We start from the raw sequence: 13,856 nt of genomic DNA, 5'->3' as shown, positions 1-13,856 counted from the left end.
GAAGTAGCCATCGGAGGATGGGTACTTGATGGTCATAAAGGGATGGACATGGTCAGAAACAATGCTCAGGTAGGCCGTGGCATTTAAACGACACCCAATTGGCACTACGGTGCCTAAAGTGTGCCAAGAAAACATCCCCACACCATTACACCACCACCACCAGCCTGGACAGTGGTAACAAGACATGATGGATCCATGTTCTCATTGTGTTTACACCCAATTCTGACTCTACCATCTGAATGTCTCAACAGAAATCGAGACTCATCAGACAAGGAAACATTTTTCCAGTCTTAAACTGTCCAATTTTGGTGAGCTTGTGCAAATTGTAGCCTCTTTGTCCTATTTGTAGTGGAGATGAGTGGTACCCGGTGGGGTCTTCTGCTGTTGTAGCTCATCCACCTCAAGGTTGTGTGTGTTGTGGCTTCACAAATGCTTTGCTGCATACCTCGGTTGTAACGAGTGGTTTTTTCAGTCAAAGTTGCTCTTCTATCAGCTTGTATCGTCGGCCCATTCTCCTCTGACCTCTAGCATCAACAAGACATTTTCGCCCACAGGACTGCCACATACTGGATGTTTTTCCCTCTTAACACCATTCTTTGTAAACCCTACAAATGGTTGTGCGTGAAAATCCCAGTAACTGAGCAGACTGTGAAATACTCAGACCGGCCCATCTGGCACCAACAACCACGCCACGCTCAAAATTGCTTAAATCACCTTTCTTTCCCATTCTGACATTCAGTTTGGAGTTCAGGAGATTGTCTTGACTAGGACCACACCACTAAATGCATTGAAGCAACTGCCATGTGATTGGTTGATTAGATAATTGAACAGGTGTTCCTAATAATCCTTAAGGTGAGTGTATTTTCAAAATATATAATGATGTGTGAAGCAATTAGAAATTGCCTCCATATATACAGTCAATTGCAAGGCAGTCACTGTCGGACCTCAGATCACCCGCTGCGAGCAACGTTCCTGTTATTTCCTTTTTTTTCTGAGGGTTTGTGGGAAGATCAAAGCACAGTTTTCTGCAGTCTATTACTGATTCTTTGCTCTTTCAAAAAGTGTCGCAGTAGAAAAAAAGACTGCAAAATCTGTTGGATTCCTAAAAGTTGCGCTAAAATCTGTAAAAGTTAGTCTGCGGTTTGTCAACTGAACTTTTCTTCTCATGGTTTTGATCATCTCTCCTTCTCTCCACATCTCCAGCCGAGAACACTTGCTCGCCGTCCCAGTTTCAGTGCAAGACCACAATGCACTGCATCTCCAAGCTGTGGGTGTGCGACGAGGACCCCGACTGCGCCGACGGCTCAGACGAAGCCAACTGCGGTGAGTCGCTCGCCATCGCCATGCATTACCTCTCACTCGTCATTAACATAAAATATAAATATCCTCCTTAAATTTCAGAGTGAGAAATATCTGTTGGTCTGAGCTCCTTAAATATTCAATTTGCTTTAATTTTGCCCAGAGGACAGACCCAGATGAATAAAGAAGAGTTCCAAGTGTAATCTTGAGGTTTTGAGGATGTGCTGGCACGCTAAGAGGCATTTCGCTGGAAACCGCTCACCCGAGCACTAACGTTTTCTCAGGGCGAGCGTTGTCAGGTTGCGTTGTGTTTGCTTTATGAACAGCTAACCGATTAGTCTTCTCCACTGGGCCCAAAATGGATGATTATTATGCAGATTAATTTTTTCCCTGTTTTAACCGAGCACTGTTCCATGTGTGTTGCAAAGCAGCTGCTTTGGCTTGTAGATGACGTGTAACTATTCCACTTTATGGAATTTACGGAATAAATTTATATTATTTGTGTTGACTTTAAAAGACCTCGCCTCTTCAAAAAAAGACTTCCTCTGTGTGTCCTTTTTGTTAGCGTTGTTTGGCATTTTGAAGGCTCCTCTTACATTATTGCTAGTAATGTTTCTCTCTGCAGCTTGTAATGGCTGTCAAGTGCATTAGGTGATATCGCAGTTACAAATTGTCTTGTAAATAGTTTTTTTACTTTATATCGATCCATCCAACCTAATAAAACATAATAGTTTGTATAAATGAGATTCGGTGTTCTGCACTGAATCTCCGTTACTGTCCACCTCTCCAAGGAACCAACTTGCCCACTGGCTTTCATTACTGGGAAAGTTTAGTGCATTGCAAGAAGGAAGTGAGCTAAAGTTATTTTTTTGCCGTTTGGGACTTTGGAGGAAGTTTTTCACTGCAGTAGTGTTCTTCAAAACATACTGAAGCTTTCCTAGTCAAAGAAACATACTTTTAAGTTGAGTGCTAAATTGTCTAGTAGGATAAAATGAAACTTTTCCTGTCCTGTCATAGCTTACAATTAAAAAGTTACACTTTGAGTAATCTGAGATATATATATATATATATATATATATATATATATATATATATATATATATATATATATATATATATATATATATATATATATATATATATATATTAGTGCTGTCAATCGATTAAAAAAAATTAACTAATTAATCGCACAATTTTTAAAAATTAATCGCGATTAATCGCGATTAATCGCAATTAAAAGACTGAAACTTTTTGGATATGTAAATGTAAAATGTAAATAATTAATGTAAACTCAAGACAAAGAAACTATTTAAATTCAAAATATGATTGTTTATTGGAATTTTTGTTTAACTTGTAACACAGATTTTCTCATGTAAACAACATACCTGCAATAAACCATCAATATCCTCCAAATTAACTGTTGGCTTGAAAGCCATCTTTATTACAGAAATAAAAACACAGGCATGTAAGTACCATTTGAATTTCAAAACAATCAATGCCAATAAAAAACCAAAATGATTTCCATGTTGAATTCTAAGTGGACTGCAAAAAAATTCCAAAGTATAGTCATTGCCAGTGCTTTAAGTGGGCCAGTATGCACCTGTACTGACTTTTCTAAGTTCTAAAAAAATACCGTAGACGGCAAGGCACAAATTTAGATATTCATTTATCTAATTAATCTATAGCCTATGCACAAAGACAATATGATCTTTTTGTCCCCTTTTTGTTTTAAAGCTTGATGAAGAGAGAGAGCGCAAGTTGCTGCAGCTGAGGAGGACAGTGATGCACGCGCACAGGAGTGATTGACAGTTCACGGCACTGTGTACACAAAATACTCCGCTACACAATTATTTCGTTATTTTCATTTAAGCTTATTAACGTTAGCGTTACAGAAAGGTCTGATTTACGCACTGTTACAGTCATTGTTTTTTTTTTTTAAACAATGACATTTGAGTTCATGATTTTAATGTTGCTGTTTCTTGTGGCAGACTAAATGAAGAGTAATGTTTCTTGTGGCAGACTGAAGAGTAATCCGGCAGAGTTTTATACTGAAACTTTCCGTCTAAAAGTCCTTCCTTGGTCTTATCCATATTTCTTTGCACGTTGAACACACATAGGCCACAACTGGAAAAAAAAAAAAAAAAACTGCAACCGCGTTAATTGCGTTATTTTTTTTTAACGCGTTAAATATTTCAAATTAATCGCATGCGTTAACGCGCTAATTTTGACAGCACTAATATATATATATATATATATATATATATATATATATATATATATCAGATTAATCAAAGTGTAACTTTTTAATTGTAAGCTATGATATATATATATATATATATATATATATATATATATATATATACACATACACACCACACACACACACAATAAAATGTATTGATTGATTTATTGATTTTTTTTTTTTTACTTATTAGATTGTTTCATAATTTGTATAAATATTTTATATATTTTTATACTACTTCGACTACTAATAATTACATTAATTGGCTAAATTGGACAAATGTGTGAGAATTATGATGCTCTTAAAGTCTTTAGCCTAACAGCTTTAGTTCTCAATGAGGTCCTTTTCTGTCGCTCTGTGTGCTGCAATTGCGTACGGTCTTGGGCAATATTGATATTTTGGAGAATGTATTTGATTTCCCTAGATACACGACACAATTATACACTTTACCTCATTAAGAGAATATAATGGAATATTCACATTTACCCAGCATAATACTGTATTGATTTTTAACCAAAAGAGAGGACGTTCCTGAAATGTCTGTCTTGAGTGTCCATCAGTAGAGTGGAGCTTCATTTCCATAAAAATCAATAACTTACTTACATCTCTTTGGAAATGGGGCATTTTGTCACATGATAAACAGAAAATCCCTTCTCTCATTTGGAAAGATCCGAGAGAAAAAAAGAAAAAAAAAAACTTAATTATGCACCACTATTGATTACCTAAATCAATAAAGACAAAATAATATAAAATAATTGAATCATCAGTTGCTATTACATTTTGTGATAGTACTGAAAATAAACGCTTAAAATATTAGATTTTTTTTTTTTATAATAAAATGTTCCAATCAATTATTTAAATATTAAATTATTATTAAATAATATGTAAAAAACTGATAATGATTAAATATCATTGCATACATTATTAGTAGTGGTGGTAGTAGTACATATAAATTGAACGTAAAAGTTTTGACTTACACTTAAATATAATGCAAATAAAATGTAATATCCATTGTGTATAAGTCACTTATCTTTAATTACTGAGGTACTATGTGTCATTGTAGCTTTTTTCATATACATTTGTAATATTTTTAAAGAATTATTAAAATATGCCAACTAATTATTACACTATTTTGTTTATTAATTATTGTTTATAATATCAGTAATGAATGCATATTAATATTATTGTTGTTGATTTATAACAATTTACAAATTATATATATATATATATATATATATATATATATATATATATATATATATATATATATATATATATATATATATATATATATATATATATATTATTTTTTTTTTATGGTAGTTATTATGAGGTACTTGCTTATGAGCAGTGTTATGTTTTTTCTTCTTCTTTGTGTTTTCAGCACAATACCACATACTCTCCTCGGTTGCTCTGGCTTTGAATCGTTGCGCGCTGCTTCTAAGTTTTTTTGTCTTTTTTTATCGCATCATGACTAAAGATCAACGTTAACGTTTTTTTCAGAAGAATGGCTCATTGGATTGAGCTCTCATGAAACATTCAGCATGCTGCCATGCTCTGACGCATTGAGCACCGCTCTTAATTTGTTGGATGTGGCCTCGCACATCGCAACATGATCCTATTTATTTATTTTGAATTATTTACCATGATCTGCCTCATGTTGGCAGCATGTCGGCAAAAGCTAATTAGCCGAGAAACCTGCCTGTACACAGCTTACTGAAAGCATACAGACTAGCACTAATGCATTAAACAATGAATTAATTCAATATACCTCCTCTGTTTGTTTGTGTGTTAATAACTCTGTGAACTAGTGAAATTAAGTAAATAATTGTTTTTTTTTTTTTTTTTCAATATTTTGACTATTCAGTTAACTTTTCTTCTTTTATACGTGTCAAATTTAGTGTGAAAGCATACTCATATTCTCTATTTAGTTTTAATGAGCAAAATTCTCTTCTAATTTGAAGATGATTTGAGCCCTAAGGCTATTTGAGGGAAAAATCTTAATATTCCAGCCTTGTTCTTTCTAAATTAGAATTCTCTTAATGTCATTTTAAGTCGGGGAATTAGCAGTCAAACACAGCATTGTGATTGTCAATTAATCATGCATTATGTTCTCATCATCTCTCATGATAGTTGGATTAGTCGCCGCCGACATTCAGATGAGGGGAAATTGCATTTCAGATTTCCTGTACTCAAATCAGCTCGGATTAGCATGTTGATTATATCAGAGCAAGGGAAATATGATTTACACCATTCAGCCTTGTGGGATTCTGTGAAGACAAAAAAAAAAAAGTGTTGGTGCGGTTGCTGGTAAAACTTAACATTTATTTGTAAAATATTAAAATACCAACCTACAAATCAAAGTACAAAGTTTATGCTTGGTAACAAATCCTTGTTTTCTATTGAATATTGTATAAAAATGACAGTTTTGAAAGTTAAACATGCTATTTGTAATATTTATGAGGGAATTTAGATGAAGGCTTTGTTTGTTTGTTTGTGAATGCAGATGAAAAGACATGTGGGCCACATGAATTTCGCTGCAAGGACAACAACTGCATCCCGGACCACTGGAGGTGTGATGGGCAGAGCGACTGCAGCGACAATTCAGACGAAGAGAACTGCAGTACGTGATTCCTGCATTTAATCTCTTATTTAAGTTCTTCAAAGCTTTTTTTGGTTAAGCACAGTTCAAACAAACTAAAATCCAAATGTTTTGATTTGTAGTGTTTGCATTTTGTTGTTTTTCTAATTGAAGTGATATGTACTGTTTAGTTTAGTTCTGCCATGTTTAGTTTAGTGTATGTTTGATTGTGCCGTTTGGTTTAGTTTAGTCTAGTTTCGTTGTTTGCTGTTTTGTTTAGTTTTTTCATTGTGCTGTGTTGTTTAGTTTAGATGGATTGGATTAGTTTTTAGTTTCATTGTTTTATTATTTTGTGAAGTTTCATTGTGGTGTACTATTTAGTTTAGTTTGTGTTAGTGTCATTGTGCTGTAGTTAAGTTTATGTGAACTGTGTTTTTAGTTAGTTTGGTTTGGCTTAGTTTTGTCTAGTTTTGTTTAGTTTCATTGTTGTTTTGATAATTTGTAAAGTTTTGTGTTTTTTTTTTTTTAGTTTTGATTCAATGCTGTGTGTTTAGTTTAGTTCACTTGTACTTTGTTGTTTAGTTTAGTTTGGATTAGTTTTCTATAGTTTCATTGTGTTTTTTTGTATATTGTTTAGTTAGTTTGGTTTAGTTTAGGTACATTATGCACTGTGTTTAGTTAGTTTGGTTGTTTAAGTTTTGTCTAGTTTAGTTTAGTTTAATTGTTTTTGTTAATTTGTAAAGTGTTGTGATAAGTGAATTTGTTGTTGTTGTTTTTAGTTTAGATTAATTGTTGTGTGGTTTAGTTTAGTTTACTTGTACTTTGTTGTTTAGTTTAGTTAGTTTTGATTAGTTTTGTAAAGTTTGTGTTGTTTTTTGTATATTGTTGTGATATATTGTTTAGTTAGTTTGGTTTGGTTTAGGTTCATTATGCTGCATTGTTTAGTTTCATTGTTTTGTTATTTAGTTTAGTGTAACTGTGCTGTGTTTAGTTTAGTTTAGTTTAGCTTGAATTAGTATTGGTTCATTGTGCTGAATTGTGTAGTTTCATTGTACTTTGTTGTTTAGTGAAGTTTTGTTGCGCTGTTTTTTTGTGGTTTTGTTATTTTGTGTTTAGTTTCGTTGGGCTGTGATTTGTTGCTTACTTTAGTTTCTTTATATTTCATTATTTAGTTTCACTGTGCTGTTATGTTTGCAGTAGTTTAGTGTAATGCTATAATCATGCTATAATCATCGTGCTTTGACATTTAAGTACATGCAGCTTTCATATGTTCCTCTTAACACAACTAGACATACATACACAGCAGGGTTTCACTGAGCCGTCTTTTTCTTTTGAAGAGCACATACATAGGTCTCAAACTGTGTCCAAATATACTTCATCACTGTGTGTGTGTGTGTGTGTGTGGCTGTTGTCTCGAATCTCCATATATATTCCCTATTTTTCCCCTGATGGCTGGGTCATTATATAGGCACAGGACAAGTTCTCCACTAGTCAAAGCTCCTAAGGCCCAGTGGATCTCATCACACTTCAACTGTGTCTTCAGCCTCTAGCTTCACACTTTCAAATGAGAGCAAAATACACAGTGAGAATGAGATTGTGTGTTGATTGTTCTGGAAGTTTATGTGTCGCCCAAGTAGTGATTATTTCAATTTCCCTGAAATGCAGACAGGTATTTTGCCTGTCTTCTCAGGATGTTGCTAACCACTGTCCGCTGGAGTGCAGCTCTGTTTTTTGTCAGCCCTGTGACGTTGATTGACAGTTAGCGGAGAAAGTGTCCCAGTGAATGGCAGAATCGATCTCTCACCCTGATCTGCAATTTGGATTTAATGGCAGAGCTGCTGTTGCTCCTGGCATCGGCTCCTGTGATTAACGCCCATGTATGTTGTTTCTCCTCTGTGCTGTAGGCGTGAGCCTGGACCATTTATTTACTAGATTACAGACCCACTGCTATCATTTATTCACAATGTGATCATGATGCAAGTCGGACATGTGCTTGCAGAAGAGAGCACAATGGCATAATTTCCACCTCACTGATACTTTGTTCCTTTCTTTTTCTACTTCCTGTTACACTTTTACTTCCAAATGCTTTTCTTTTTCCTGTTTTCCATTATTTATTTTTTACTTTACATTTCCTTTGTTTTCCCCTTTCCTTCCCTTTGTTTTATTTTACTTTTCATTTTCTTCCTTTTCCTCCTCTTTCCTCTTCCTCCTGTTCATCATTGTCCCCTTCTTTAGCTCGTTTTCCTTTACTTCCTTTTGCTTTACATTTTCTTTCCTTTGTTTTTCCTTTTGCCTTAGTTAGGTTTCCTTTCCTTTTCGTTCCCTTTCCTGTTCCTCTTTTCCATCCCACTCCTCTTCATCTTTCATCCTTCATCCTCCTCTCCTTGCCCTTACCTTTTCCCTGATTTTTCTTTCGTACCTTTTACTTTAAATGTACTTTCCTTTCCTTTCCTTTCCTTTCCTTTCCTTTCCTTTCCTTTCCTTTCCGTTCCTTTCCGTTCCTTTCCGTTCCTTTCCTTTCCTTTCCTTTCCTTTCCTTTCCTTTCCTTTCCTTTCCTTTCCTACCCCTTTCCTTCCCTTCCCTGCCCCTTTCCTTCCCTTCCCTGCCCTATCGTACCCCTTCCCTTCCCTTCCCTTCCCTTCCCTTCCCTTCCCTTCCCTTCCCTTCCCTTCCCTTCCCTTCCCTTCCCTTCCCTTCCCTTCCCTTCCCTTCCCTTCCCTTCCCTTCCCTTTCCTTTTCCTTTCCTCTTCCCTTCCCTTCCCTTCCATTCCCTGTCCTATCGTACCCCTTTCCTTCCCTTTCCCCTTCCCTTCCCTTCCCTGCCCTACCGTACCCCTTTCCTTTCCTGTCCTTTTTTCCAGTTCCCTTCCTTTGTCCTTCCTTTCCCTTGAATGTAAATCTACTAGTTGGTATTTGTTCGAAACTTTTGAGGTTACACAACATACTCAATCAGTGCCAGTTTTAAAGCATCTTTTGGCTCGTCATTATTAACTAAAGATCAACAATTGTGCTGAAGGTTTCTCCAGCTGACATGTCAGACTTGTAGATTTTATGAGCTGTTAGTTTGTGTGCTGTTGATTTTCACATTCAGTTCATGCTCCTCTCAGTCTCCCTACCTCCATTTTCCTCTCTCTCATTCTTTCGCTATCAATCTCTCCTTCTCTTTCAATTAAAAGCGAGCTCATGGATCCTTCACTGATCTACTTCACAGCAGACGCTAATACAGACATGTTATTTATTCAGTATCCGCATGCAGCGTCTCTCTAGAGCCCGTTTTTAACAATCTTAAAGAACACAGGCTACTGAACAGCATTTGTTAGATTCAAGCTTACATTTCAACTAGCAGAAAGTGTCTTTTGTGTACATAAGGGTCTATTTTTGCATGATTTCTCTCTGATAAGAGAGGAAATATGACTCGTGTATCGTCGCCTATTAATCTAGAGATGAATTCCCACTCTGAAATGTGTGTGCGTCCTGCTGTAATATCCTGGTGTATTTGCTCTCTTGCTTAGTGGGAGGGAAACCAGACAGAGGTTCGATTTCTTTTCCTCTTGATTCACCTTGGGAGCCTAACACAGAGACATCACTGGGAGGATAGAAAGGCTCTCATCGGGTCGTGATGTCAGGGAGGATAATCAGTGGAGTGCTGGAGCTGGATGCAGAGAGACTGATAATAGAGTTAGAGAAGTGACACAGCAGCACTCAGTTATTGTGATCGAGGAGATCTGTGCTCCCTCTGTTCATTCTTCCTTTCTTAACGGTTTCGTTTTTACTTTTAATATCTTCGTTCGTTCATTTTGTCTGTATTCTTTAATTTCTTTATTCTCATTTGTTTGTTCGTTTGTTTAGTTTTGTGTATTTCTGTCCGTTCATTTTGTCTTTGTTGTTTGATTTGTTCTTTCATCATTTTGTTTTTCTTTTTTTGTATCTTTCATTTGTTCATACTGTGTGGAGTTTCTTTCTTTAATCTTTCATTTGTTTGTTTTTCTTATTTCTGTTTTGTTTGTTTATTTTTTTATTGTTTGTTCATTTCTGATCTTTCCTTAGTTCATTAAGGGCGTCTTTAGTTTGTTTTCTAATTCACTTTTATTTTAAAGATTTTTGTTTTTGTTTTTTTTTTCTTCTTTTTTGTCACTTGTTCTTTGTTTTTTAATTCAGTTTTTCATTCATTTTATCTATCATTTTTCTCATTTTGTTTGCTTGCTTATTTACTGTTCTGTTTGTTATTTTTTCATTCATTTGTTTTGCTTGTTTCTTTTTTCTGTATTTTTAATATTATATATTTCAAACACACTTTTTTCTCTCTTTCGTTCTTTCTTTCTGCCTTTATTTAATTTGTTTGCATTTATTTATGTTTGTCTTTTTTCTTTTTTAATACATCTTTTCTGTCTGTTTGTTTGACGTCCAGGTCTTTTTCTTATTTACTTGCTCTCATTTTCACATTTTCTCCATTGCATTTCCTAGGCTTCCTGACAGATCGTACTCAGGAAAGTCTGTATTTGTATTTGTATTTTTTTTTTTTTTTTTGTTCATAGCAGTACAAAAAAAAAAAAAAAAAAAGTTGTTTAGCCATTTGTTTGTTTGTTTTACTGCTGCCAAAAGTTTATCCTGCTTTCAGTATTCCTTGTTTCCAGTAGTAAAATAATTCCAAATTCTGAATCCATCCATTTCTTTCTCTCTCTCCTCTTTTCAGAGCCAGTAACATGCAATTCAAAAAATTTCATTTGTGCCAACGGAGAGTGCATCTCCTCGCGCTTCCGTTGCGACGGCGACTTCGACTGCACTGATAACTCAGATGAGGTTTCAAGTAGCACATTCGTCAATCACACCATTGCTAAACATTGTTCATCTGGTTCCTGTTAAAGTGCTGATATCCCATGCGTGTGTTTCCAGAGAGGCTGTGAGAGCCACTGCTCCGAGGATCAGTTCCAGTGCCTGAATCATCTCTGTATCTCAGTCAAATGGCTCTGTGATGGACAGGAAGACTGCAAAACCGGGGAAGATGAGGCCAACTGCAGCCCTGCCAACACTGCCATGACAGGTTAGCAGCTTTCACACGCTCTTTAAATAATGCAAACCGATCCGGAACCAATCAAAGCTGTTCCCAGACAGCTAGCTTGGCACTCCTATCATCACATGTCACCGAGCGGACACCTTTTATCCAAAGGGAATCACAGGCCTACAACTTCAGAATGATGACTGGAGATCTCTGCGCTGCCTCAAACCCTGCTATGCTGCCTAAATTTAAAACCGCTAAGCTACTACCACTTAAAACTAACAGCAAAACGACCCCACATTTGTCATCTTCGGCATTTAAATGTCACCCAAAGAGTTTCGTTCCAGGGAATAGCTTGTTCCTATCTCAGCGTTAGACTCCTTTGAGTCTAAAACACTACTGCTGCTTAAGAACACTTAATACAAGTATAGTACACCTGCAAACATTCCGGCCCAATTTCTGCTTTAAAAGAGGCTGCTATAAAGAAGTGTGTCTTTTTCTGTGGCAAGTATTTATGTGCACCCAGAACGTCTACCTGTACTGCTTTCACTGCATTTATATAAGGATGCAAAATATCATCCTCTCATCTCGCTTTTCATCTATTCCTGCAAAACAGATGGCAAATCCACTTACTCAAGCTGAGTTTTTCAATATTCACTTCCTCAGTGGTATCAATAGCAGCTACGCTCCTCCGCAGAGCGTTGACGTCAATATAAAGTCAAGAATTTGAAGTCAGTTTAAGTCAGTATGTATATATTAGTTAATAAATGAAAATGCAATTTAAAGGAAATGAATTTGTTTAAATGTTATGTATTTATTTGTCACTAAAATCCTATAAAATATTACTATTACTCTCTCTCTCTTCTCACAAGTAGCAAGTGTGTGGTGAGTGCACTGGCACGGTTGTCCTGTAGCTGACATTGCATCGTCCAAGTGGCTGCTGCTCACAAAAATATTGCATCGCATTATATATTTATTATTGAACTTTCATCTAATGCTAAAGAACTCACAAATACTCAAGGACTCAGAATAATGCATGTAATGGATGAACCTCAGCTTCATCTGTTACTTAAACCCCAAGAGACTTGAAGTGCTTCTCATTTTTTTTGGTTTTTACTTTCTTGGCCCTCATCTTGAATATTTCAGCATCGTGTGCTGTGCACTGGGTGTCTGAGTCCATCCACGCCTGCAAAGGCCCAGTGAAGTTTTCTGATCGTAAGACCGCTGGAGATGCATTCAGAAAGCTCTTACACTCTCACTTTTTTTTTTTTTTTTGCTCCTTCCTTGTAACCCAAGGCTAGTCAGGGGAATTTTACCCTACGATTAATATTAATGTGGCTGAAAACACTTCAAAAAGTGCAGCCAGAGATCTCTCACGACCTCTTGCAGACTGAAACTGCAGCTCTGTGTATTTCACGCTGAGCCGGTCTGCAGCAGGGAGTCACGTGTGCCATACGGATTCTTTCAAGGAGCAAACTGTCCCGGGACATGGAGATTGACTTGTCTTATTATTGGATATGAGAGGATTCTTTGATGGAAGGATCCTTGTGAGACTTTAATTAGTGAATTCCTTGTGTCTGTGCAGCTCGACCTACGTCATGTGCTCAGGATGAGTATGTTTGTGTTGGAGGAGGCTGTGTGTCGGCCGGCCAACGCTGCGACGGACAGAACGACTGTTCAGATGGATCCGACGAGGTCAGTTGGGGAAAAAAAGCATTGGTTTAATACAATAAAGTGTTTACTGGAGAACTGATATACTTTCAAACACTTTTTAAAGGGATAGTTCACGCATAAATGAAAAATGTTGTCGTTTACTCGCCGTCAGGAAAATCCAAACTACTGTATTTTTTTTTTTTTTTACAACAACTAATAATAATAATAATAATAATAATAATAATAATAATAATAATAATAATTTGAAGAATATTTCAACTGTTTTATCAGTATAGTGGAGGTCAATGGAGTCCAAAACATTCAAATCACTCCTGTTTTATATTGTGGTTAAAACTGTGTGGTTGTTATTATTATTATTATTATTATTATTATTATTATTATTATTAGGAGCAGCAGCAACAATATTAGTATTACTTTTTTGAGTGTATACGTTTATAACTAACCTGCTGCTGCTTATTTAATTAATATATTTAAATAAAAGTCAATAAATAAGTCAATATTTATAATATTTTTTCGAATTAATTTTGAGTACACAGTTATAACTATCTTTTCAGTTAGATAATAAATAAACATATAAAATAAATATAATAGAATTTTTGAATTTATATTAAATATTTAATTTTGTCTAAATTATAAATAACCCTTCAGTTAGTTAATCAATAATTATATTTTAATAATAATATTTCTTTTTATATATATATCTTTTTGGAGTGTACACAGTTACAGCTAACCTGTCTGTTTATTAATGTAGTTATAATATAATACAGGAAAATATTTCATTAATAATAATACATTTAACAATACATTTTATAAAGAATTGTAATGAAAAATGTTATTACATTTTCATAAAAAATAATAATATTTATTCACCCTCGTTACTCACCCAAACTCAAATGACTTTGTTCAATAAAATGTGATATTTTGAAGTGTTCCTCCTGTTTTCATCAACACAACAGAAGTGAATGGGGCGCAACATGTTTAAGCTCTAAAAAGGACCTAAAAGTAGTGTGAAATTATTCAGGGCGATGACAGGATGCGCTTTTTTGTGTGAACTTTCCCTTTT

At 35.3% G+C, this 13,856-nt stretch overlaps 1 protein-coding gene across 1 annotated transcript in view; it reads left to right on the top strand.

Annotated features, from left to right (window-relative positions):
* LOC113064818 (low-density lipoprotein receptor-related protein 1B) overlaps positions 1-13,856 on the top strand; it is a 207,079-nt gene that overhangs the window by 163,037 nt on the left and 30,186 nt on the right. The window contains exons 66-70 of the mRNA XM_026235763.1: positions 1,204-1,323; positions 6,048-6,164; positions 10,817-10,923; positions 11,017-11,164; positions 12,705-12,814. Coding sequence (XP_026091548.1) covers positions 1,204-1,323; positions 6,048-6,164; positions 10,817-10,923; positions 11,017-11,164; positions 12,705-12,814 — 602 coding nt within the window. The remainder of the gene's footprint in view (positions 1-1,203; positions 1,324-6,047; positions 6,165-10,816; positions 10,924-11,016; positions 11,165-12,704; positions 12,815-13,856) is intronic.

This window comes from Carassius auratus, chromosome 47 (genome assembly GCF_003368295.1).
Source record: "Carassius auratus strain Wakin chromosome 47, ASM336829v1, whole genome shotgun sequence".
Classification (NCBI taxonomy): domain Eukaryota; kingdom Metazoa; phylum Chordata; class Actinopteri; order Cypriniformes; family Cyprinidae; genus Carassius; species Carassius auratus.
Note: the sequence above shows the minus strand (reverse complement) of the source record. Positions and strands in the feature narration are given on the sequence as shown.